Source organism: Pongo pygmaeus, chromosome 2 (genome assembly GCF_028885625.2).
Source record: "Pongo pygmaeus isolate AG05252 chromosome 2, NHGRI_mPonPyg2-v2.0_pri, whole genome shotgun sequence".
In the NCBI taxonomy this organism is placed as follows: domain Eukaryota; kingdom Metazoa; phylum Chordata; class Mammalia; order Primates; family Hominidae; genus Pongo; species Pongo pygmaeus.
This window is the reverse complement of record NC_085930.1, coordinates 195,383,259-195,410,873: the sequence shown is the minus strand read 5'-3', so window position 1 is coordinate 195,410,873 and position 27,615 is coordinate 195,383,259. Positions and strand designations below refer to the sequence as shown.

At 46.6% G+C, this 27,615-nt stretch overlaps 1 protein-coding gene across 5 annotated transcripts in view; it reads left to right on the top strand.

The window, feature by feature from the left end:
• Positions 1-27,615, top strand: part of DGKG (diacylglycerol kinase gamma) — a 211,493-nt gene that overhangs the window by 162,244 nt on the left and 21,634 nt on the right. For all 5 annotated transcript variants that reach the window (XM_054482407.2, XM_054482406.2, XM_054482405.2 and 2 more), the window contains one exon: positions 9,950-10,127. In XM_054482407.2, the coding sequence (XP_054338382.1) occupies positions 9,950-10,127 (178 nt within the window). The remainder of the gene's footprint in view (positions 1-9,949; positions 10,128-27,615) is intronic.

The window sequence follows — 27,615 nt, the reverse complement described above, 5'->3', positions numbered from 1 at the left end:
TTGTTACCTATTCAGGTGTTCAGGTATGGATTTCTTTCAGCTGTGATCAGAGGACCACTTGATGGAGACTTGGATTAACCTTCCATGTCTCTCCCTATCCTGGAAGTTTGGTCCACTTTATTTGTTCACTATATTCATCCAGAGAGGTTGGGGGAACTCATCTGGAAGCAAAGAAACCTTATCACATTTCTTCAAAGAACACCTGGGTTTCCATTTTAGGATTTTTGCACACATTATTTCTTCAACTCACAAATAGTTACATTGGACACCTGATATGGGTAAGACATGCCAGGAACTATGAAGAACACAGAGCTGTCAGATATGGTCCCCGCCTTCTATGAGTTTAAAGTCTCCTAGGGGACAGACAAATATGCAAAATGCATGGCAGAATATCCATTCCCTTTAAGAGGAGAAAACAAGGCAGTGAAAATTCAGAGAAGGGGAAGATTCATTTCTAGCAAGAGCATTGAGGAAAGCCTCATAGAGGAGAAAGCTTTTGAGCTGGAAGGGTATTTTAACAGGCATAAAAGAGCTGATGGGCAGTTTAGGCAGTCTGTACAGCAGAAAACAATGTAAGTAGTCCCCAACTCTGTGGCCTCTATGCAGAATTCAGGCTGCTATAACTGACATTTACTAAGGCTCAGCTAACCCTCTCCCTCAGCTACTCTCCTATGTCCAAAGCAAATGAGACTCTACAGCATCCAGCCTTCACCATAGTCTGACTTACATTCCAACCTGCCAAGCTAATTCATAGAGAGAGGCTGCTCCCCACCTACGGTATCAGAAATGCTCTCGCTGTAAATGAGCACCACTGCCTTGTTCTTACCTAAGTCCCACAGGCCCCGGGGGCTGTACAGGGTGGCTTATTGGTGCTTTCTCTTTCCCTATTGCCTGCCAGTGTCCTGTTCCCTCAAAAAAGAGGCAGTGTACGGGGTGGTGGGGGATTTCACTCAGGTCTAGGTCAGCCACCCCTCTGCCTTTTAGGGTCTATCGGGGGCTCTGATCTGGAGCCCAGGCATCAAGGGAGGCCACTGTCACCTTCTGCCCATGCCCCTCTCAGCCCATCAGAACCCCTATTCAAGTGTGTCAGGATATTGTCCACCTCTTCCTCAGCCCTCTCTCTTCCTTCTCACTGTAACTGAAGTGCTATTTTCCCTGGACATGGCCCAGCATTTACTACTTCCATCTTCAAAAGAGCTACCCCCTGGTCAACTCTCTCACTCACTGAGAAAGGAAGGACCCTGGTATCATCCCCAGAGCAATGTCCCAGCACTCTGTTCAGCATCTTCTCTTCCCCTCCATCTACTTCCCATCCTAGGCATCCCAACTTCCTCTTCTCATTCATTCATCCAAAAAGATGTACTGAGTATCTTCTCTGCCTCAAACATCCACAAAAAAACCTTTTCCTCAATCACATTATCCTTTTAGATCCCATCTTCCCTCTCAAGCCCGTGTACCACCAAACCACACAGTAACTCTGACTCTGTTCCCTCACTACCACCACCCGACTCACCCCAGAGTCCCTGGTTAAGCCCTATCTCTCCCAGGAGAGAGCTGTGTCATCTGGGAAGGTCAACTTACCAACTTTAGACCTCACTGTTCTCATTTTGGTAATTAGGAATTATCTCTAATGTCCCATGTTGCTTTCCCATTCTAAGATTCTGTGCTTCAGCCCTCATCCAGTAGCCAAAATTCCTCTTTATAAAGTCACTCATGGCTTCTTGGTTGTCAGTCCAAACAATCACAGGTCTAATTCTGGATCAGCTCACTCTAATTAGCTAAGTAACACTGGGCCATTCCCTCAACATCTTTAGCCTCAGTTTTCTCATCTATAAAATGAGGTATTTGGACTGGGTCACCTTTCAAGCCCTTCAGGTCTTTGATTCCATGAGAGTACAGATGCAGAGAAGAGAAAAAGGCTGGGCGCAGTGGCTCACACCTGTAATCCCAGAACTTTGGGAGGCCAAGGCAGGTGGATCACCTGCGGTCAGGAGTTCGAGACCAGCCTGACCAACATGGTGAAACCCTGTCTCTACTAAAAATACAAAAAATTAGCTGGGCGTGGTGGTGGGCACCTGTAGTCCCAGCTACTTGGGAGGCTGAGGCAGGAGAATCACTTGAACCTGGGAGGCGGAGGTTGCAGTGAGCCGAGATCGTGCCACTGCACTCTAGCCTGGGCAACAGAGTGAGACTCAGTCTTAAAAAAGAAAAAAAAAAAAAAGAGAAAGAGAGATCCTTTTAAGAGCTGTATGGGAAATAATTTATGGAGAAAATAGCATCTGTAGAGATTTAGAAGAAAGGTACAGGGAAGGTGCTAGGGTATCCTACCATTAGGGGACTATATTAATGGGTCTAGACAAGAACTGTATAATAGAAGGTGTAGGCTGACTACACCTGAATCCACTGATCAGTCTAAAAATCACAAAAAAAGAGACAACCAAATTATGTGCTTCCTAATGAGATGCAATAGGAAATATACAGCCCCACTAATGAAGTAATCTTGCCAAAAAGCCAACCCTAAATCTAGTCAAGCCTGTAGATCTAAAAATACCAATTTAGTGAAAATACAAGGGATAGACTATGTTTAAAAGACACCCCAGAGATGCAGTTGGCAAAATCCAGAATCTGCGCAACACTACAGCCTTACTACTCAAAGTGTGGTCCACGGACCTGCAGCATCAGCGTCACCAAGGAGGGGGTCAGAAATGCAGTCTCGGGCTGCACCCAGACCTCCTGAATCAGAATCTGCATTTTAATAAGACCCTGGAGTGATCTGCATGCACATTCAAGTTTGAGAAGCACTGCTGTAAGGACAAATGACCCATTTCATCAATAAATAAAAGACAAGGATAAAAAAGAACAGGAATCTGTAGATCAAAAGAGACCTAACAGATATATATCAACAAATGCAATGTAAAGACTTTTCAGGCAAGCTAACAATTAAAAAAAATGATACTATCAAGGAAATTTGAACAACTACTGGATACTTATTAAAGAATTTTTTTAAGAGTAACAATAGTATTAAGGTAACTCTTTTTTCTTTTTTTTTGCTAAAAACTAGTTCAGTCTGGTGGTGATAAAGTGAACTGGGGTAGAGTTAAAACAAGATTAGCTGCCTGTTGCTAGAGGTGCTAATTACCCAGACTGGGTTTTGGGGTACACGGGGGTTTATTATTCTCTCTGCTTTCCCTATATGTTTGAAAATACCCATAACTTTTTTTTTTTATATACAGAGTCTCGCTCTATCGCCCAGGCTGGAGTGCAGTGGCACAATCTCAGCTCACTGCAACCTCCGCCTTCCGGGTTGAAGCGATTCTCCTGCCTCAGCCTCCAGAGTAGCTGAGATTACAGGCGTCCCCCACCACGCCCGGCTAATTTTTTGGATTTTTAGTAGAGATGGGGTTTCGCCATGTTGGCCAGGCTGGTCTCGAACTCCTGACCTCAGGTAATCCAACTGCCTCGGCCTCCCAAAGTGCTGCGATTACAGGCGTGAGCCACATTGCCTGGCTTTTTTTTTTTTTTTTTTTAAAGAAAGACCAAGAAAGAGTCGTGGAAGATGGGAGGGACAATAACTCAGTGGCAGGGTACCCAAGAAAGAGAAAATTTCCAGCAGAAAGGGGACACATGCCTCCCGGAGCTACGGCGTCCTGGCTTCCACCTCCGATCTGGCCTGGCGGAGGTCATTCCTGAGAGCAGACAAAGCCGAGTGGCAGGCCTATAAACAGAACCGTCTGCGTCCAAACCAAATCTGTGGCACTGTGAATCGAGGTTAGAAGAAGGGGGAATTTCCTAGTTGCTAAAAACTGAAACAGGTCATCAAATAAATTGTGGAATCTCCTTCCCTAAGGCCCTTCAGAAATAGGATCGACAGGGCTGGAGTGGAGGGGCCCCCGCCTGCCGCCCTTTTGAGGTCGCGGCGCAGGAGAGCAGGAGGGCACGGAAACGCCGGCACCGGCTGGGAAGCTTCGGTGCTCCGGATCCCTCTCGGCGAGGGCGGAGAAGTCGGCGGCCTCTGCCTAGAATTCTGTGATTGTAGGGATCGAGACATCAAGGGCGGGGGTGGAGAGGATGACGAGTTCCCTAGTGCGTTTCATTTGCACATAAATGCGCTTTGCCTCCTAACCTTGTCTCTGTTACCTGTGCACCGGCCTTCCACCAAACCAACCAACCACCCTTAGCTCAGGAAGTAACCAGAACTGGGGGGACTGTCTTCACAAAGGGGACACAGTTGAACGTGGCCGGCAGCCGCTGGCCTCCCGGGCCTGGGTTCAGACGGACTCCGGCGCTGCTTCCAAGCCCGACATCCGGCACCTGGCCGCCGGCGCACCCAGGAGCACGATTTCAAGCGTGTGCACGCTCTCTGCTCGGGCCAGGAGCTCTGTTTCAGCCCCACTCCGGGCTGTAAATCCCTGGTTCCGCCCAGCGCAGCCTCGGCTCGGAGGGCAGCCTGCTAGCCATGTCCTGGGTTAGGGATGGCCCACGGTGCGCGCGGGGACCGCCACCCTCCTTCGCGCCACGCCGGGGCCGCGCGGGCCGGAGCAGGGGGAGGGGGCCCGATGACGTCATGGAACAGTTAGAGGATTTAGCTCGGGAACCCGCCGGGGAGCGGGCCCCGGGGCCGGCGTTCCATTTAGGCCGACAGTGTCCGGGGCTCGGCTCCACTTTCCCAGACGGCGCGGCTGCCTTCCACGTCCAGAGCGGGCCTGGGGTTCTGAAGGAAATCAGTGCATGATCGCGAGGCCAGGAACTCTGGAGAATGGGCACGCAGGCCTGCGCTTGCCAAGGCTCTTACCAGCCTGGGTCGGGCCAAGAGGCCATTAAGATGCTTCCAGCAAAGCCTCAGATAGGGGGATTGAATTCAGGAAGATAAATGCCTCATGGCACAGAGGTTGGGGAACCTGTGATGATAATGCAGACAGTTACAGAGTGCTACTGCCTTCCCGACACCAATCAACCCACCCCTTAAGGCAGATGTTATTCTCCTATCCTCCATTTTACAGATGACAAATTAAACCTCAGAGGGGTAAGGAAACAACCTGGAATCACACCGCTGGCAAGTGACAGAGCCAAGATTTAAACCCATGTCTCTCTGCCTCCAAGCCCAGGCAGGCACGTTCTTTCCAAGACACTACATTGGCTCTCACTTTCCAAGTAGGTGCATTCCAAGAGGAGAGGACATCAGCGTCCAGCAGACCCCAGGCTTCTCCCACCTCCTCTACTTGCCCTATCTACATGGGACCCACTGCGGTAATAGGGGAAGGGGACAACCTAGAAAGCAGAGTGAGGATTGTCTGCTCTTCCAGGAGGAGGTAAACGTTTACCAAGGTAATAGCAAACACACTTAGCTGGCTATGGATAGAGATGGAGGGGACAGGGTACATTTAAAACTGTAGTACGGAAGAAAGGTGACTTTGTGGAATACTATTTGTCAAGGACTGTGCTGGTGATGTACTTTTTTAAAAAACAAACCTGGTGCGGAGGCAAGATATAATAATATTAATATCCAACATTGATGTGCCAGGCATTGCTCTAAGCACTCTATAAGATAGAGCAGTAGTGGGAGATCTCAATTATTCAAACAGCTGGAAGTTTAATTTTGCTATAAGCCTAGCATCAGCAAAAATCCCGATTTGCCTCACTGACTCATCTCCAGCGTAGGATCTGGCATCTGCCTTCCTGGGTTTGCATCCTGGCTCTGCCATCTTGTAGAGTGGGAAGCTATGGAGCCTTGAGCAAGCATCTTAACCCCTAAGAGGCCCTGTCAGTTGGGGGTAGCAATGCTGCCTCCCTCATCATGTTCATGTCAAGATCGCAAGAGATACTGTGGGTGAATCCCAGCACAGTGCCCTAGGAAGCTCTCACCAAGCATGAGTTGCTAATATTATTCTTATTACTGCTCAGAAGGGAAAGGGATGTTTTGACCAACAGTGAATAAATTGAGATGATGTAGAAGCAGCTACAACCAAGATGGGGAAGTGGCTGCTTCATCTAGAGGGTGATAAGGATAAAAGAAAGTGTGGGCTGGGCGCGGTGGCTCACCCCTGTAATCCCAGCACTTCTGGAGGTCAAGGCAGGTGGATCACCTGAGGTCAGTTCAAGACCAGGCTGGCCAATATGGTGAAACCCCATCTCAACTAAAAATACAAAAAAAATTAGCTGGGCATGGTGGCAGGCGCTTGTAATCCCAGCTACTTTAGGAGTCCAAGGTAGGAGAATGGCTTGAACCCGGGAGGCAGAGGTTGCGGTGAGCCAAGATCACACTACCGCACACCAGCCTGGGTGACAAGAGCAAAACTCTGTCTCAAAATAAAAAATAAAGAAAGAAAAAAGAAAGTGTGATCCAATGGGACTCTAGCCTAAATCTGTAATTAGGAATATGTGTATGAAGGATAGGAGGGTAGAAGACATTCCAAAATAAGTTTCTAAGAAGTCATGAATCACATTGAAAAGAAAAGAAAAAGGAGTTGGTTTTTGTTTTTCAATCAATGTGACCAATAGAGAGTGCTGGTTGAGCCCATGCTTTCAGGAAACTGTACACATACACGCAAAGGCAGAGCTTGGGCCTACTACCAGGTGGGAATATACAAAAGCAACTCAGACCTGTGAGCCTGGCTTCAGGCTAACTGAAGGCCAAGCTAATTGCTAGACAACGTTTGAAGCGAAAAAGAACATAGAAAGCATAGCTCAACAGGACTGTGCCATTCTGGAAGAGTTTTCATCTTTTCCAAAGAGAGTGGCCTTAAACTAAAAATGGAAGAAAAGATGCCAAAGGTGGATACTAGAACCCAAGGTAAATCAATGGAGAACTAACTGGCTTTGAAAAACACATACACATTTGAATCCAAGTTGCCAGACAAGCCTGTAGATGTCATTCAGGGGCCACTTTGACAAATCCAGAAAACAGAGTAGGTTCTGGCCAATAAGAGGCAGACAAATATGGCTCCAGTATTCAAAAAATAAGAATAGGGTACATTTTGGAAACCACAGACTGATACACTTTATTCTGATCCCTGGCAAGATTCTAGAATTGATTATTAACCAAGTATTTAGGTTTTGCACACAGATATTGGTGACTTAATTGAGTTATCTTATTCCTTTCCTAATAGAGGTTGTAGGGTGGTCACTTAGGAAATGCTGTTTGATCTCTGCACAGTGTTTTATGTTTTCATGGAAAGAACACAGGATTGAGGTCTGGAGACCTAGATACATATCTAGCTCCACCACTAATAAGTTAGATGACCACAGAGAAGTTTCTTAACCTCACTGGGGCTCATTTATGAAAGATGAGGCATGAAAGATGAGCGGCATCTTCCCTTATGTGCCTCTCATCTCTAAATTCCATCAGTCTGTCTTATAATAAAAAGTAGGCTGGGTGACAGTCCAGTCCAGAAGATGCAGCTCCGATAGAGCAGCCATACCCCAGAGGATGTTAACACATAATGCTTGGTGTTAAACTGACCAACGAGAGGGCTCGGTCACTGTTTTTTCCTTTTATACACACATATTAATGACTTAATCCCCAAATGATGGGAACGCTATGACAAAAGGTCACAGGATGAAGATTGGAAGTAAGCTGGGTAGACTAGAGGAAACATGGGCTGAAAGCCAGATGAAATTAATTAACATAATTGTAAAGTTTTATGTCTATGTTATTTTTTAAAATCTACACAGGTTCCGAATGGCGAAGAACTGGATGAAAAATAGATCATGAGATGATCTGGGCAATGAAGATGACCACCCATTTAAGTTGAAGTGATGTTGTCCTCTAGCCACTAACAAAATGGCCAGTGCAATCTTTATCATATTGGATAATAAGGATAAGGATAATGATAATGGATGACGTGCTGAACCCTTACATGAGCTTTGCACGTCATCTCATTTCTGGGGCATGATAATATCATAAAATTTCAGCCACAAGAAGTACTGGTGTGGTAGCCACCTGCCTCCATCAGATCCCATCGTTGGTGTTGTTTTCAATGTTGGGGGCCTTGCCCAATAGCAGGGTAACAAACTAGAGTGTGTGCAAAACAGGGCAGCTGAGATGGGAAAAGATCTGAAAACCAAGTCTCATGGGAGAAGATGAAGAGAGTTGACAGTCCAGAGGTGGCACAACCTGGTAGTGTGAGAGGGAGGAGAAATAAAAAACTTGGGCTCTGACTACCTGCCCTTAAATCTGTGTACTTCCGCTTGTAAGTTGTGAACTTTGGGCAAGTTACTTAACCTCCTCTGTGCCTCAGTTTCCCCAGTGTAAAAAGAGGATAGTCATAGTAACTAACTTACAGGATTATTATGAAGATAATAAATGAGATGTGTATAAAATTGTGTGTGGTAGATGGCAGTGCTGAATACATGTGCACAATGGTGATCTTCATCATCATCATCATCTATCTGGAGGGTGGCCTATGGAGGAGGAAGGAGGGTCATTCTGTATGGGTTCAGAAGGGAGAGCAGGACCAACCAGTGGAAACAAGAGTGAGAGAGAATCCAGATCAACATAAAGAGACCTCTCAAATTATCAGAACTTTCCAGTGAAAAAATGAGTTCGCAGTTACCAGAGTTGCTCACTGTATGCCATCTCGTAGTTGGGGAAACAAGATAACATAATGTAAGAACTGCAAAGAAATCAGGAGGTGAGTCACTATGAATGGCAACAAGTCTTCTAGTCCTCCTCTGTTGATAAGTCTCTGGAAGTTTGGGTTTGTATGTAACCTCAGAGATAGTGGGTTTTTATTGTATGCGTTTGATTTTTCTTTCTCACAATAAACAACATAAAGACCATGTACTTTGTAGTCAAATCCCCCAACTTTGAATCCCTGCTCTGTTATTTATTAGCTGTGCAAGCTTGGATAACTTAGCTCAACTCTCTGGGTCCAGTGTTTGCTTCTGTAAGTGAAATAAACTACCTACTATCTGAGGAACAAGGATCAGAGCTGATATTTCTTGCTGTGTTGGTAAGCACGGTGCCAAAGTGGGCTGACTTTATAGACATGTGAGGTGAAAATTCAAGCCTTCTGGCTTTTCGTACCTGGTGGGGACTGCAAGTTGTGGAGATTGGATAAAGAAACTCTGCTCCTTCAGCAAACACATATGCCAAAATTGCATTTATGATACAGATACAGGAGACAGGCAGATTCTGAAAGCCTTCCAAAGGTTAAAGTCTTGTGCTTCTCACAGAGAGATAAAATAGGAGGGGGTAAAATGAAAATTTTCTGGCCAGGCGTGGTGGCTCACTCCTGTAATCCCAGCACTTTAGGAGGCTGAGGTGGGCAGATCAACAGGTCAGGAGATCGAGACCATCCTGGCCAATGCAGTGAAACCCCGTCTCTACTAAAAATACAAAAACTAGCCGGACGTGGTGGTGGGTGCCTGCAATCCCAGCTACTCGGGAGGCTGAGGCAGGAGAATCGCTTGAAACCGGAAAGTGGAGGTTGCAGTGAGCCGAGATTGTACCACTGCACTCCAGCCTGGGTGACAGAGCGAGACTCCATCTCAAAAAAAAAAAGAAAGAAAATTTTCTGTCATTTGTTATGTTCTGAATTTTCTGTCATTTGTGAGGTTCTGAATTCGGTTCCACTAAATCTTCTAATGGTTAGGAAAGGGCAAGATTGATGATAATGAGATTAGACTGGAGAACAGTTTGACAATTGACTTGAGAACCAGCCCTAAAGCACTTCTAGACCTAAAGATGACCCTGGAGTCTTGTGCTGTCTTCCCCGGAGCTGACCAGGACTGGATCTCTCATCTCACCGCAGTGGTCAAAGCATTAAGTCTGAGCGACTTTGCCCATGATTTCTCTTCTGACAGTGGCAGGGTGGTGGCTGAGGACCTGTCACATCCTTTAAGAGAGTACCCACCCCACACACACACATGCACGCACACACACACAGAGCACCTTGGGTTGTGACACACGGAGGACACTAACAGATGGCCTTTTCTCTCTGTCCTCCAGTGTGATGGGGTTGGGGTGGACCTGAGCAACATCTTCCTGGAAGGCATTGCCATTCTCAACATTCCCAGCATGTACGGAGGCACCAATCTCTGGGGAGAAAACAAGAAGAACCGGGCTGTGATCCGGGAAAGCAGGAAGGGTGTCACTGACCCCAAAGAACTGAAATTCTGCGTTCAAGGTAAGCCAGGAATGAGGATAATTGTTTTAGGTCAATGCCCAGTGGTAGCAGCCCTCAGGTGGGTGTCAGCGGGCTTCATAAGGCCCCACAGCCGAGCAAGGACTCCGTGCTCTGCGGATACGCTGACTCGTCATCCGATGTTGCAAAATTTACAACTTAATCCAGAAGACAAAAATTCACAATAAGGGTGACAGTCAGTTGTCAAGCTGTGGGGCTCCATGAGGTTCAGAGTCAAATGCTGCCAATGTCAAGGTTACCAGGGTTCTTCAATAGCTAAATCCAATAGTCAGTTCCTAACCCTCATCTTGCCACAGCTGTCAGTGGCATGTGACCCAGCTGATCACTCCCTCTTCCTGGAAACGCTTGGTCCACTTGGCTTCTAGGACTTGACTTGCTCATGGTTTTCCTCCCCCCTCACTGGTCACTCCTTCTCGGTCTCATTTCTCTCTGACCTCTTGATGCTGGAGGATCCCCAGGCAGGGTCCTTGACCCTCTTCTCTTCACTGTCTGTGCTTAATCCCTTGATCACCTCATCCAGTCATGACACTTTATTTAAATACCATGTGCTTACTCATGATGCCTCCAGCCTGTCTCCAGCTTTCCCTGAGCTCCAGGCTCCTATGTCCAGCAGCCTGTGTCGTACTTCCCTTGTGTGTTTAGCAGACACCTCAAACTTGGTATGTCCAATGCAGAGCTCTGCCGTCCCTCCCCCAAACCTTCTCCACACCCCACAGCCTTCTTTCTCTCCACTGGTAACTCCAGCCTTCCCATCACTAGAGCCAAAATGCTTGGCATCATCCTTGACTCCCCTTTTTATCTCACATCTCACAGCCAGTCCATCAGAAAATCTGTTAGCTCTACTTTTTAAAAACATCCAGGATTCAACCACCTCTCACCACCTGCATTCCTGCCATCTTGATCTGAGCCACCATCCTCTGTCCCCTGGATTACTGCAAAGCTTCCTCACTGGGTTCCTTGCTTCTATCTCACTGCCCTAGGTAGCCTATTCTCACCACCACATCAGAGCAGTCAGGTTATGACACTCCTCTTCTCAAAATCCTGCAGTGGCTTGGAGAAAAAGCCAAAGATCACGTGTCCTGGAGGGCCCCGTATGTTTTGGCCTCCCATTACCTACCAGACCTCCTCTTCTGCCACTCTCTCCATTGCTCAATCTGCCTCCGCCACTCTGGTTCCTCCAACACAGCAGGCTGCTCCCATGAACCAACTATTCTTTCTGTCTGGAACAACTGGGTAGTATGCTTTAGAGGCCACCAGCTGGGCCTTCCACTTTTAACTCACCAGAATACAAACACAGCTTTCTGAGAATGTCCTTAAAACCACCTCTACCCCAGCCCCAAAAGTAGCCATTTTCCACCAGTGATCCAAATGGAGAGATTCAATCAAAGCTCCTGGCAGCTGATTCCCCCTGTGGGCTCACGGGTCCTCACAGGTCCTCAATGAACAGGTGAGCTGGAGGAGAAAGCCAGGTGTAAGAGCACTGGCAGAAACACCATATCAGCAGGCAGGGGACCAAATTCTAGTCCAAGTCCTGCTACTAACCTATTTTTGGCACCCCAGTTTTCTTTACTGTAAAAGCAGTATCTTGTATCAAAGTTTTGATAGGTGGATGGATGGGGTTGAACCAGAACCTTGGTTCTTAAACCAGCTGCTTGTTGAAAATGAAGATTTGTGGACCTCAGCCTAGATCTACCTAATCAATCTCTGTGCTGGTTCCTGGGAATCTCAATTTTAATGAGCTCCCCAGATGACTCTGATGGGCTGCCAGGTTTGAGCAGCATTGCTACAGGCAAATGCCCGCAGTCTCTCCCATGCCTGGCATTCCATGGCTGTGCGTCTGTGTGCTTTGATGTCCCGGGCTGTTAGTGCTAAGGTGGGCTGTGATCCCACCACTAGAAGGAAACAAAACTCCACTGACATGGAGGCGGGGGTTGGGGAAGTTATTCTCTTGTTTCACACCCATCTATTTGACAATCAGATTGTTATATTCCAGGCCAGGTCATCAGGAGACATCATCTCCACACCTCTGTCCTTTAAGAGAGGATTCAGGAATTGTTGACCTCTTTTTCTTTTTTTTTTTTTTTTTGAGACAGAGTCTCACTCTGTCACCCAGGCTAGAGTGCAGTGGCGCATGTTGGCTCACTGCAACCTCCTCCTCCCAAGTTCAAGTGATTCTCATGCCTCAGCCTCCCATGTAGCTGGGATTACAGGCGTGCTCCATCACGTCCGGCTACTTTTTTCTATTTTTAATAGAGATGGGGTTTCTTCATGTTGACCAGGCTGGTCTCAAACTCCTGCCCTCAGGTGATCCACCCGCCTCGGCCTCCCAAAGTGCTGGAATTACAGGTGTGAACCACCATGCCCGGCCTCTGTTGACCTCTTAAGTCCCCTTTATTTCACACAGTAAACTTTTCAGTGTATAAAGCTGAATAATGTGTTCCTCCTTCCTCCCTTGGCAGGGGAAGTTGTGGGTGCTAACGGAGGGTAGGGGAAGCATTGAAGGTTGTATCAAGTTCCTGAAAATTTTCCTACCCTGGTGCTCCTATCTCAACCCCCACTGTGGTATCTAGCTCCCTCAGAGCAGAGAAGGGAATGAGCAGAGCCGAATCCCCACCACCACCCTCCCCCCTGCCCACTCCCCACTTCGACTCTCCACCACCCTAGGACTGGGGGAAGCTCTTGATGAGATCATGTGCTGATCAAGGATAACCTTCATCTTCCCCTTACATGTCTGACCTTACATCTTCCCCTTCTTCAAGCAAGACCAAAGTGTCTGCTGATTGCTTTTGACTATCATGTACAGGAACTCTCTTCCCCAAATCCCCCTTTCTCACCCCTGCAATGTGCTTTCAGAGCTAGAAGTGAAACCACTTCCTGTTCTTTAGATGAGAACGTCAGCTGATCAGAGTGGGGCACTGACTTCTGGGCTTTGCAGAGATGCCAGCACTGAGCTTTCTTCTTGAAAGGGCTATGATCTCATGTAAGTTGAGTTGTTAATGGGAAAAGCTAAAGAGGTAACGTATTTTAGTGAAAAAGCATTAGCCTGGGAGTCAGAAGACTGGAGTTCCAGTCCAGACTCTGCCTATCGCTAGTGTGTGACTTGAGGCAAGTCCTTTCCCCGTCTTGGGTCTCAGTTTTCTGTATCTGTAAAATAAGCAAGTCTGACAATTATATTTTAAGATTCCTTACAGTTCCGCAAAATTAAGGCATAGTCAGATTTTGGTCTATGTGGACTCTTTCCTGGACGGAATGGTATTCAAATTTCTCCCTTCTCTCAGTGTACTTTGTCCCGGGATTTATAGGCTAGTGGCTGAGGAGGCAGAGAGCTCTGTCTGCAGCCTCTTCATGTGTTGCGATTCTTACCTCTTTGGCAGTTTCGTTGGAGTTGGAGGAGAGAGAGAAATCAGAACACAGTAGGAGGGAATGAGTTTATCATAGGAAATGGAAGAGGAAATGATGATGGGAGGGGTTGCTGTCAAATCTCTCTCATCAGGCCAGGCGCAGTGGCTCACACCTGTAATCCCAGCACTTTGGGAGGCCGAGGCAGGCGAATCACTTGAGGTCAGGAGTTTGAGACCAGCCTGACCAAAATGGTGAAACCCCATCTCTACTAAAAATACAAAAATTAGCCAAGCGTGGTAGCACATGCCTGTAATCCCAGCTACAAGGGAGGCTGAGGCAGGAGAATTGCTTGAACCCAAGGGGCGGAGGTTGCAGTGAGCTGAGATCACACCACTGCACTCCATCAAAGATTAGTCTTTCTCCTGGAAAAACAATCCGAGTAAGAAGGTCATTCAAGATTAGCATGGACTGGGTTCTATAGAAACATTGTCTGATAAGAAAGCAATAAGGGGTATTGGGAAAAGCCCCATGCTTACAGTTAGATAATCTGGGTTTAAATTTTGCCTTTATGCTTCTAGTTTTATAGATCTTGGGAAATTACCCAACCACCCTGAGTCTCAGCTTCCTCATCTGTAAAACTGGCATAATAATGCATGGCTTATTAGGAAGATGATGGATGTGAAAGTGCCTGGAACATAGTATAATAAGCTCAAACCTAAAAAAAAAAAATGTCCCTAAGCCTATAATTCTATTTTGTGTTGGAGAACGCCAGTTGATTCACATTTGAAGTTCTTGTCCTAAGCATTACTATCCGCCTGCACTACCACTAAGAAAGAGCAGAGCTCAGCTGGGCATGGTGGCTCACGCCTGTAATCCCAGCACTTTGGGAGGCTGAGGCAGGTGGATCACCAGAGGTTGGGAGTTCGAGACCAGCCTGACCAACGTGGAGAAACCCCATCTCTACTAAAAATACAAAATTAGCCGGGTGTGGTGGCGCATGCCTGTAATCCCAGCTACTCGGGAGGCTGAGGCAGGACAATCACTTGAACCTGGAAGGCAGAGGTTGCAGTGAGCTGAGATTGTACCATTGCACTCCAGCCTGGGCAACAAGAGCGAAACTTCATCTCAAAAAAAAAAAAAAAAGAAAAAAAAGAAAGAGTAGAGCTCCTGCCAAACTCCAGCCCAGCCTTTGTCGTAGCACATTAAATTTATATTACCAATTGTACCTACTATCTCCTTTCCTAGACCTTCCAGATTCCAAGGATGGAGGCTGGGTGTTATTAATCTTTGTATCCCCAGTGCCTGGCCTCAAGTAGTTACCCCGCCCCCCAAAAAAAGGTTATTAGCTACATGAGAATCATATGGAATTTGCTATTTTTTAGTTTTTGTAACAACAATAAGAATACTGAGAAACAGTCTCTTGTATTTCTATTTCATTTTGGCTTGCAAATAATTTCGCATGTATTAACTTAGTGTAATCCTAACCAGAAACCCATGAACAAGGTTATACCCAGCCTCCTCCATATCCCTATTTCATAGTTGGGGAAAATCAAAGGCCCAGAGAAAGGGTAAGTGGTGGCATCAGAACCAAGATTCAAGCCCATGACTCTTAGCCTAGCCCAAGTGGCTAGTGTTTGGAAAATGTGTTAGGGAGCCTACTGTGTGTCTTGCATCAGCCACACACTCAGGAAATAGGAAGTATTTAGACCCAGTCTGAGGAAAGGCTCCACAACTACTTGTTGAAATTCTGCTCCCTCTGCAAGGCCTACCTAATGGCCATTTCCCTGCTGGAAGCGAGCCCAGCCTGTGAATTCCCTGAGCACTTAATTTTGCCTTCTATCTCATCAGTACGCTGATCAGAAGTCGGCCTGTGTCACGGGCATGTGTGTTCTCATCATATGTTTTCCCTGCCATTACCTGGAAAATGAGGATCAAGTGTTCTTTATCTTTGTGTCCCCTTCAAAGCCTCCCACCCTGCCTGGCTCACATGTGTTCTACAGAAACGTTTGTTGGAAGAGGGGAGAGAGGGGAAGGGATCTTGCCTCCAGTTTGCCAGTGGGCAGTAGATTCTGGTGCAGGACAGGAACAGGTACTTAGTGAAAAATCTTCAGAAAAAAAAAAAATCTTAGAGTTACATGTGAGTATTTGTGAGGCTGAGAATTTAATTTCATGGAGCTATTATAAACTCATTTGATAAGTAAGACATGCTGGCCATTTTCAAATAGGTAATTCAAATATAGCTTAGAGGACTTGCAATTGAGAGAGGGTAGAGTAGGGACTCACCATTGAACTAGAATTCAGAAGACCCAGAGCTTCTCACCACCAGCCATGGATTAGATGAGTCACTGGACATCTCCAGCCTCCATTTCAACGCTTACAAGATGGAAAACAAGTATGGTCTCCCTCCCTCAGCCTTGTTTTGAGGTTTAAATGAGATCATCCATGTAGGGACTGAGCAGAGTGCCTGGAACTTGGTGAGCCCTTGGTCAGCAGTAATCAGAATTATTGTTAGGTGTGGGGGAAGGTATTTAGACTATTATAAGAAAAGGGCCAAATTCAGAATTTCACTCTTTTGACTACGGCTCCAGGATTTGATCTATTATCTTTAAATTGCCTGTGGCTGTAGCAACCTGTAATTCTAGGGTTATATATTGGCTCTGTGCCTACACATGTTTGGCTGTTGCTGCACATGTGGAGTTCCACCTGAGCTGGCTGTCCAGTGAAGCAAGGGGAAGGGGACGGTGCCCAGTCTTGGATCCTGGGGAAGCACCAAGGGCATGGCACAAGGCTGGGTCGGTCCCCCTGGGGTTGAGGAGCAAAGTCCTGGGGAGCTATGCCATTGTTTCTCTGTGGTCCCAGCCTAAAATATAAATGCAGAGGCTTCCTGCATATTTCCTCAGACTCTTCACTAATCCTCATGCCTGCTCCTATCCAGCCTTCAGTCTCAAGCCAGAAGTGGTCTTGAGCCTGTGTTATCCACACCTGGCCCCTCTGGCTGTCTGATATTAAAGCAACTTTCCTCTCAGTGATTTCTTGGACAATCCTATTTGAACTGCAAATGGTGTGTCCTAGAAAATGTTTTATTTTATTTTACTTTTTTGAGAGGTAGTTTCTCTCTTTTTGCCCAGACTGGAGTGCAATGGTGCAGTCTCGGCTCACTGCAACCTCTGCCTCCAAGGTTCAAGTGATTCTCCTGCCTCAGCCTCCCAAGTAGCTGGGATTACAGGTGCCCGCCACCATGCCTGGCTAATTTTTGTATTTTTAGTAAAGACTAGGTTTCGCCATGTTGGCCAGACTGGCTTCGAACTCCTGACCTCAGGTGATCCGCCCGCCTCGGCCTCCAAAAGTGCTGGGATTACAGCTGTGAGCCACCGCACCCAGCTACTAGAGAAGGTTATAAATGGGTAGCACAAAATCTCCCCAGGATCTCACTAGATAATACTTTTTGCAATTCTTGGTAAACAAAGACAGGGAGACAGATACCCTCGGTAGTGTTCACTTTGAGTCATTTTCCCAGCAGTGGGGACAGGCTTCCTGTCAGTTTATTCAACACATACTTACAAAGCCCCCAACAAGTGCCAGGCACCATGGTACAATGGTGAACAAAACCAAAAACAAACATAGTCTTTATAGCCATTGGGAGTGGGGGAGCCAGCCAGGCCTCAATAAAATAATCCCATAAACAGGCATATAATTAGGAACTATGCTAAGTGCTAAGAATTGCTTAGCTACCCAGAGCCCAGGCAAGGCCAGCAAGCCAGTGTGTAGCTCATAGGCATGCCTGTGGCCTCACTAGCCTAGCACTCAAACCAACTGAGCAGAGCAGGCACAAGCACTCTTCAGGCAAATACGTGCAGTCATCAGATCTGCCCTCCTAGATGTGGACACTTTACCTGGGAAGCGCAATACCTTGGCTCTGCTACTTTGCAAGCACATATGGTTCAATCTGTCTGTGCACTGTGCCCGTGTGGATTCTCACTAATTGTATGGACTATGCCCTGAATCCCAAAGCAAGGGAATGGGATGCCATTCCGCCATCTCAGATTCATACTCCCAGGTGAGGAACTAGAGATCAGCTGAGACACCAAAATAATTGTGAGCATGAGTTCACTGTTTCTCATGGCTTTCTTTTCACCTTTATGAAGCCATACCAGAATGTGGCCTCAGGGGTTCAGGAGCTGTCCAGGTCTGTAGATTCCCAATTTTCCTGTTCAGTGGAGATTTGACAGTCATAGTGAGAAATGATCAGCCACCACTCTTCCGAGTTTAGAGAAAATAAAAATGTTCCTTAAAAGTTTGCATTTAACAGAGATCCTCTCTGGCCCAGGTCTCTCCTGTGGGCTGAGACAGAGCAAGGCAGGTGACCCCTAGGGAGCCCCAGAAGTACTATGGGTGTGTGCATTGGGACTCTTCTCAGCTCTGGGGAGTAACCATGGCAACATACGTGTCATTCCTATTCAACATTTGCAGGCCTACAGAGACGCTGTTTTGCTTTTCGTAGGAAATCACAGCTTTGTCATTTAGTCCTTCAAGCAGCCCACATTGAAATCAACATGCCCCAAACTAGTCATTATCTTCCCCATCTTTACACATCCTTCCCCCTCCTAAAAACACTGCCTCCTCCTCCCCGTACCCATGTTCCCTGCCTTGTTGATGTCTCACCTGTTGCCCAAGCTGGAGACCCAGAGTCATGTGTTTCCCTTCACGGCTGGCTTGAGGAACTCTCATATAATTATTTATTTACATGGTGTTTCTCCCATCAGACTGTGAGGCCCTCAGAGGCCCCAGATGTCATAATCCTTTCTATATCCCTGTGCCTGGCAGAGTCTCGGAGGCCTCAAAAGGGCATGTTAATATTGGTTGACCAAATGCACCCAGTCAGGGGCACATGGAGCAGTGAGTTAGGGAATTGTTTTTGAATTGGTCTCTCAGCAAGAGTGAATTTGTGTGAGTGATGCTGGCACGTGCTGTGCCAGGGCCCCTCTGCCAGCATCCGCCTGTACTAGAGCTCAGGAGGTCAGCCTCCAATTCTCACTCTTCTCTCCTCTCAGGCCCTTTTCTATTCCCAACTGACTCTACATCAGAAAGTAGCTGTGGTCTGTTTCCACAGACCTCTCATGGCATCTGGCAGGATCTGACTTGCTAGACTCTGCCGGGTTAAGCCAGGTATGTTTTTGCAGCTTCCAAATGCAGGCCATTCAACGTGGTTCTCAGATGCCTATTTCTATAGAAACTATGATGTTGTCTACATAATACTGAAATCCCAGAATCACAGGCTGCCTAGGAATGTAGATATTATTTTGTTCCCTGGATAAGGAAATGTAGATATTATTTTGTTCCCTGGATAAGGAAAGTGAGTACCAGCAAGGTGAAGTGGCTTGCCCTTAGCCAAACTCAGATAGAAATGCAGATCTTTTGGCTCACACAGACCAATCCTCAGTCCTCTACAGTAGGGGTTGGCAAACCTTCTCTGTAAAGGGCCATGTAGTAACTATTAAAATAATTAGGCTAGGTGCATTATACAGTCTCCGATGCAACTACTCAGCTCTGTCCACTTAGCATGAAAACCACCATAGGCAATATTTAAATGAACGGGCATGGCTGTGTTCTGATAAAACTTTATTTACAAAAGCAAACAGCAGGCTGGATTTGATCCTCAAACCATGGTTAGTCAATCCCTGCACTAGAACGCCATGTGGTCCATGAACCAGGAGCCTTGGCCTTGAAGCATGGGTGTGTGTCAGAAGTGCAGACTCTCAAGTCCCACTGCAGGCCTGCTGAAGCAGAATCTGCATTTCAACAAGATCTGCTGGCGATCGCACGTACACTGAAGTTTTTGAGAAGCACTGCACTGGTAGGTCTGGTTTCTCCTCCAAAGAATATCAAGAATAAATTTTATAAATTAGAAAAAGGAAGCCCAGGGAGGTTAACTGACCTATCAAAGGTCACACTAATTGGTGCATCTGGTACTGGACCCAAGTCTTAGTATTCCAAACGTACAATTCTTTCTACAAACCCCAGAGTAACCGCCCCAACCCGACCCCAGCCTCCCAGTTTCTGGCTGGTCATGACCCAACTCAAATTCACTGGAAATTCAAGTGAAGCAATCATTCACTCTTTCTCAGCTGACGTCTGAATGAAGAAGACTCTGACTCCAGCTGTGTCTCCTCCCCTCTCCCACTCCCTTCTCCAAGACCTGGGAGGGCCTGGCGAGGTGGAAATGTGCCTCAGGAGGCTGCTCAGCATCTGCAGAGGAAAAACTTGCTCACACAGGTTCGAGCTGGAGTTGAACTCCAACTTAATTCCTGCCTCAGGAGGTTTGCTGCTCAAAATAGAACCACAGAGCCAAGGAACATTTCACTTTTCACATACAGAAGAAAATTCTAGGCTAGGCTCTTTGGCAAGACTAGACACCTTAGTTTTTCCTTCTTGCACTTGCCCATCTTGACCCCCAGATTGGTCTCTGTTCCCCTGCAGAATTCATAGACCATTTCATACTGAGCACCACCTAAGATCCATCCCACAGCAAAACTCCAACCTGGCCACATGCTGTGCACAGCCTGAATGTTGGTATTCTCTGTGGTCTGTTTCTGTTTGGTGCAAGAAGTGTTTTTCTTAGTGAGTTGGGCTTCCGTAACAGAATACCATGGACTGTGTGGCTTAAACAACAGAAATTGATCTCTCACAGTTCTGGAGGCTGGGAAGTCCAAGATCAAGCCACAAGCACTCTTGGTTCCTGGTGAGAGTCGTCTTCCTGGTTTGCGGATGGATGCTTCTTGCTGTATCCTCATGTGGAGAGATCATCTCTCTCAGTCTCTTCTTATAAAGGAACTAATCACATTCACAAGGACTCCACCCTCATAATATGATTATGTTCCTAAGGGCCTACCTCCAAATACCATCATATTGGAAATTAGGGCTTCAACATGTGAATATGGGGCGAGGGGAACACAAACATTCAGTCCATAGCAGTGTTTAGTCTTCTTAATCAGCAAATATGTGTTGGGCTATTATTTATTGAATACGTACTTATGGGACAAAGCCATTGCATAATTATTTAATCCACTTTATGTCTCAGGACACTGAAGCTCAGTGGGATTAAGTGACTGGGTCAAAATCACACAGATAACACACGATAGAGCCTGGACTCAAACCTGTCTTCAAGTATCTAAGGTGCTCCAAGTCTGCAGAGGAGGGGACAAGAGTACAATATGGTCCACGCCTGAAGTAGTTGACAATCTACTATCTACATGTAAGAAATATCTGTAGAACAATCGTGTTAATATTGGCATAATAAGCAAGCACCATGGAGTGGAAGAGATGAGTTTGTAAGAGTGTGGGAGGCAAGGAGGTCTCCCCTTCAGAATATGTGCCCCAGCTGCCCAGCACCATGCAATGCACCTAGTAGGTGATCAACAAATGTTTGATGAACAAATGAATGAACAAGATGAAATGCATGTGTGTTAGTCCTGGGAGCTCGAAAAGATTTGAAAAGACAGTGAGTAAAAGAAAGGCAACATGGACTGGGCACTGAAACCCAGAAGTAGCAAAGACCGGGAGATGGAGACCGTTCATGGAGTTTGAACATGATCCTTTGAATAATAAGAAGAGATGAAGGTTTTTCAGCCAGGAGCAATAGGATCTGAGAGTCATGTGCAGTTTGGATGAGAAGGAAGGGAAAGAACCTGGCGGTAACAAGGCCAGTGAGGAGACTAATGCAGAATATGGGCTTATGGCTCCAAGGCCTCAAATTGAGAGTCAGCAACCCAAAGGGGAAGAATGGACAAAGCCAACAGTAAGTAAGGGGTGGACAGAGGACACTGTCACACAGGTGATTCGTCCCTCCCCACAAACCACCCAGCAGGACCCCTGCTCCTTCTCCCAACAAGCTCAGCCTCTTCCTGCTGCCTCCACACCCAAACCTCTCTCCATCACCAGGGGCTTCTGTTAGCAGAGCAGAGGCATCAGCAGGGACCTTTGCCCCTTTGCACCTCCAGCGTGAGGCCAGCGCCCATCTCTTTTCATCTTCAGGTCTATTCATCCAGCATGTGTTAAGCACTTACTTGGATCTAGCACTAGATGCCAGAAATATTTCACATTCATCGTCTCATTTTAATCCCCTACAACACCCCTGAGGAATACTTTATAGATTAGAAAAACAAGGCCCAGGGAGGGTTAATTGACCTATCCAAGACTGTGTTAGCTGGTGGATCTGGGACTAGAGCCCAAATCCTAGTATTCCAAACATAGGATTCTTTCCACACACACCCAACACCCTCCCACACCTCCCCCATTCTGGCCAACACTGACCCAACCACCAGAAAAAGCCCTCCCTGTCATGACTCTCCTCCAACTTTGCCTTTCTGGAGAATCTGAGATGATCTTAGTGAATGTGATTAGTTCCCTTATAAGATCTTTCTAAGATGATCTCTCAATAGTAGGTGCTGTAGGCAGCCTGTTGAGCTGTGATTAGTTTGGCCAGTGCAGATCTCTGGAATGTACCTTATATATGCCATGCCTGAGAATCAGGATTGAGTTAAGCTGGAAAATCTTACCAGTAATTGATTTATTTTATTACATACAGTGTACCCGGAATAAGATTCCTGAGCTCAGTAGGTAAAGTAATGCCAGATAATATACCAACTAGCATTTTACCTTCAAGCCAAAGAATTCAGCATTCCATTTAATAAGATCATGTAGCCAAGGCTTCCCTGAGAGGAGATGAGAAGAGGCTCACCCCCACCCAAGCTCACCTCCCTGCCTTCGGATACCCTGTCACTGCAAGGTACTTTGTCTTTGCCTTGCGTCCTTTCAAATGAGCTTATTTTTTGAATCGGGCCTTGGTTTGAATTCCAGCTTTACGGTATGCCAGCTATCTGATATTAGGCAAGTTCCTTAGCCTCTGAGCCTGAAGGGTTTGTTGTTGTTGTTTTTATGTTGGGATAGTAGTTTTTAATGGAGTTGCCACAAAGATTGAAAGAAAAACCTTTGTTGGATGCATAGTTTCCAACATTTTTCTCCAATTCTGTAAGCTATCGGTTAACTCTGTTGGTCATTTCTTTTGCTGTGCAGAAGCTCTTCAGTTTAATTAGATCCCATGTGTCGATTCTTGCTTCTGTCCTTTGTAAAGCTCTAGGCTGCGGAGTCTGTGCCCAGCACTGGACCTCACTGGGACCACCAGATCAAGAATTCCATAGCTCTGCTGAACTGTTCCCAGGCCTTAAAGGACATCCCCACCCTTGGCTTCTCTTAGAGGCAGGCTCATGTCAGACCCTTGCTTCAGAGCCATTGGGACATCCCCCACCACACAGCTCTGCCGGCGCACTGCCTCCGCCTCTGAAGCACCTGACCCTCATGCACAGAGCTTTCAAAGTCCACCTCCCGCAACATACAGCGCCTTCATCGGAGCCCTGGAGAATCCCAGAAGATAAAGCCACACAGAATGGAGCACACATTTTTCCCACCCCACCCACCACACAAGCAGGTTTTCAGGAACCGACAACAATGGCCATTGTGTGCAGGCGCTCACACTTTCTCTTGCCTCAGTGTAGGGCTGTACTGAATGCTCTGTCTTCTGCACAGTGTGAGGACAGGTGAGGTCTCCTACCCGTCTGCCCTTGACTCAGCCCATTAGGAAATCCAACCTCCATCTTGGCTGGAAAAGCACAAATAGACCTCAGGGATAGAATGCCTCCACCCTCAACTGGGGGAAACTGAGGCCCTGAGGAGGGAAATGATTTTCCCAGGTCACACAAGTAGACAGAGCCGGAACAGACACCACAATTCCAGTCCTGCCTGCTGGGCCCACACGTTGCTTCTCCCTCAGGCTCTGCAGGCCCTCTCCTCCTCAGAAAGCAGTGGTTCTCCCTGCTTCTCCTTCCTAACCCTTCCCAATGAGATTATCCAGACTCAAAGGCCACTCGATGCCCTCTGGCCACTTGAATGCTTTGATGGGGCTTTACAGAGCCCTGACAGTAGCAGAAACCCACAAGCTAGTGTGACAAGGGCATGGCACAAAGGAGCGGGGTACCCAACTGGCCTAAGAGTATCCAACCCATGCCTTAAAGGTGTCTAGAACCTGCTCTGCTCCCACCTTGCTCAGCCCAGGAACAAGAGAAGGCAACCTGGATGGTTGTGGGATTGCATCACACACACACACACACACACACACACACACACACACACACACACACAGCCGCAGGGAAAGGAGGGGAGTTCATTTTCAAATAAAAGGGTGAGCTTCCTCCCTGTTTTGCAGTAAAAAGAAAAAAAAGGAATAAAGATGCTTCACTTGCCAGAGGGGCAAGTCACCCTAAATTCTCAAGGTCATAATATCTCTGCTCTTTACCATCTCTCTGCCTTTCTCTTTCTCAGAATCCTCCCCCCACCTTCTCCTTTTTTTCACTTATCCTTCCCCTCCCTCCCTCTCATCGCCTTCCTCTTCCTCCATAACCTTCTCTAAGTTACATTAATTACCGTCTACAGAAGGCCATGCACTTACTGTGTAGCAAAGATGGAACTTCTTGAGTACATCCCTTTTTAAAGAAACATAAAATCGCAGTAAGAGCAAGTGTTTCTTGAGGGCCTTCTGTGTGCTGCTCTGATCCCATCCTATTCATACAAGCTACTTGAGAGCATCCCTTCTAAACTTCGAGACAACCCTGCCAGTGACTTATTGTATCTATTAATACATTTTCCAGATAAAAGGCAGACTCGGAAAAGTTAAGAGTCTTCTCCCAAGTGACAGGATCAGACCCAACTCTGTCCGAAGCTCGTGCTGTTTCACAACCTGTCACGGGGGTACATTCTCTGTGCTGGTTCATGGAAGACCGAGGAATAAGCCCTCTGCCTTTCTCCTCATGACAGGGTCAGTTTCTCTGGGGAAATCATTAATCACAGAGTATTCTTCAGCTTAGTTATGGTTGGGATGCCTGAAGGCCTGGTGCTTTGAGAGGCCAGGCGGGAACATGGGGGATGAAGATGGACCAGTTAGAGCTTTCCTTCCTTACTCACTCGTTTGTTCCTGGGAAACCCCAGTCCCCTTCCCCTGCAGAAGATCAGGAAACAGTCTTTAGGGATTCTTTCCATTTCTCCACCCCTAGGCTTTTTTCAGGCTACATTGCCTTTGAACTGCACTTTGAAGCTCTTTCGCCAGGAGCAGTGTTTCATCTGTGCAGACCAGTCCAACTGGGAGGCTCAGAGGAGCTGAGCAGTGCCCAGCTTTGTTGGGCTTTGAGTGCCCGACCCACCAAGGACACATGCCCATCTCCATGGAAATTTGGAGGCAGGAGAGGAGCCCGAGGACATGCCTGCCACCGCCTTAGTGGGCTAAGTCTGCAAAGAGGCCTGCCAGCTCCCACTCACCTGTCTAGACTGTGGGGACTGAATCTGGCCCCACTGTAAGCAGAGCTGGGCTTGTGTCTTTTCTTTCTGAGGAGGTTAAGAGGATCCCACACACACCCAGCGCTTGTCAGCTTCTCAGTAGCACAATGATAAGGGACATGGCTTTTTACAGAACACCTTCATATTCTTTATCTCTTTTGTTCTCAAAATAACACAGTGAAGTAGGGTTTATGATTATCCCTGTATGGGCCGAATTGTGTCCCCCAAAAATTTGTGCATCAAAGAAGCCCTAACCCCCAGCACCTCAGACTGTGACTGTGTTTGGAGACAGAGCCTTAATGAGGTGATCAAGTTAAAATGAGGTTATTTGGGTAGGCCCTAATCCAGTCCAACTGGTGTCCTTATAAGAAGAGATTTGGACACACAGAGAAACACCAAGGTCCATATGCATGGAGGAACAGCCATGTGAAGAGGCAGCCAGAGGGCAGCCAGCTGCCAGCCAAACGGAGGGGTCTCAGAGGAAACCCACCCTGCTGGCACTTTGAGCTTGGACTTCCAGCCTCCAGAACCGTGAGAAAATACATTTCTGTTGTTTAAGCCCCCCAACCTGTGGCTGCTTGTTTGTGGAAGCCTGGTCTGACTAATATAGCCCCTATTTTCGAGATGTGAAAACAGGCTCAGAGAGAACAAATGACCTACCCTAAATGACACAGCAATTAAGATATTAGTCCCATCCTCAAGAACTTAGTGTAGAGTTTCCTGGCTTTTTTCTTTACCTCTGTGACTCCAGTTTTTCTATCAGCGGCTATTTATTAAGTAGTGACAAATTCCTGTTTGCATTTCAAATGAATCAGATGCATACCCCTGCCGGTAAGAGCTCAACATTAGCATTGGCTAATTAGTGTTACACACTGAACTGACAGGATTCCAGCCCGAACAATAGCACCTAACATCTTAGCACGCCAGTGCTGCTATAACCCAGGTAAACAGACAGGGCCCACAGGTTTATCACATGACACAGATGCTCTAAGCTATGGGGCAGGCTTCCTGGCCACTATGGTGGTATGGTTTAGAAACTCTGTTGGCTCCATACACAGTCAGGGGCCCTGCTCCTCCATTCAGGGTTGTTTGATTCCCTGGGCTGCTCCATGGCAGCCCCGAGACCTGAACCCGGGTGTGCTGATGGAAGGGGAAGTGGAGTGGGGGTGGGATTGAGGGTAGCAAAGCATTCTCTTAAGCTAAGGATATCCCACACTTCCCAAAGGCACTGCAAAAAAACAGCCCAAATCAGGACACCCAGAGATTCTCCTGCCTCTTAAATGATTGAATTTTCACTAATGCAAAAAAGCAACCAGGGGCTGGGCCCAGTGGCTCACACCTGTAATCCCAGCACTTTGGGAAGCCAAGGCGGGCAGATCACCTGAGATCAGGAGTTCAAGACCAGCCTGGCCAACATGGTGAAACCCCATCTCTACAAAAATTAGCTGGGCATGATGGTGGGTGCCTGTAATCCCAGATACTTGGGAGGCTGAGGTGGGAGAATCTCTTGAACCCAGGAGGCAGAAGTTGCAATGAGCCAAGATCGTGCGATTGCACTCCAGCCTGGGAGACAGAGCAAGACTCCAAATATCGGGAAAAAAAAAGCAACTGGGATGAGAATGGACAGAAAAATTATGCAATAAAGGAGAGAGGCAAAAACCAGGCTGGGTAGAAATTGACTGTTATATGCAGATTACATGAGTGAATTCATGGAAAGCCTGTTACCCAGTACAATCTGGGCAAGTACAGTCAGGTTTCTATATTCATGGGTTCTGTATTTGTAGCTTCAACCAACAGCAGATCAAAGATTTTTTTCTAAATGGATGGTTATGCCTGTACTGAACACATGTAGACATTTTTTCTTGTCTCTATTCTTTAAACAATACAGCACAACAGCTGTTTACAGAGCATTTGCATTGTATTAGGTATTATAAGTAAGCTAGAGATGATTTAAAGTAACAGGATCATGTGCACTGGTTATATGCAAATACTGCACTATTTTATATTAGGGACTTGAGCATCTGTTTTGGTATTTGCAGGGGTCCTAAAACCAATCCCCCATTGATAACTGCAGACAACTATAGTTATTATTATTATTATTGATTATAATCTCTTTCCTTCTTCTGGCCAAACCTGTCAAAGTCTTTGGCTCTAAAGCATCTATATTATTCAGTTTATTCAACAAACACATATCAAGAACCTTTTATATGCCAAAGGCTGGTCTAGTTGCTAGAGATACAAAGATAAACAAAACAAGAACACAGTCCTACCTTCAACTCACAATGGAGTTAAGAGAGTGATATGTACAGAGACAGTTGTTGGGTGAGATCCACTATCTAAGCACAGAAGAAGGAACTAGCATGGTGCCTGGGGCATCCCAGGAGGCTAAACAGGAGTTGTCCAAGCAGAGGGATATTTGCACACCTAGCTAAGGAACATTGTTTTTGTTTTTTGTTTTTATTGTTTGTTTTGGCTTCCAGATGTTCCCAAAGAAAGACTGGACATGTCAGATGTGCCCCAGAGTGTTCTGCTAGCCTTTACCCATCAGTATTAAGCTCATCTGGAGTTCTGACCTTTACAGGAAGTGTAAAACTATGAGGAACATTGAAGATTTAAGAAAATGTTTTTAGCCTTAATATTATGGCCTAGGGACTCTTGTACACAGCTCTAAGAAGGTAGATAGACTGACCATTGGGAGTTGTCAGGGTGAATGTGGAGAAAAAGGAAAGTGAAACTAATGTATTTT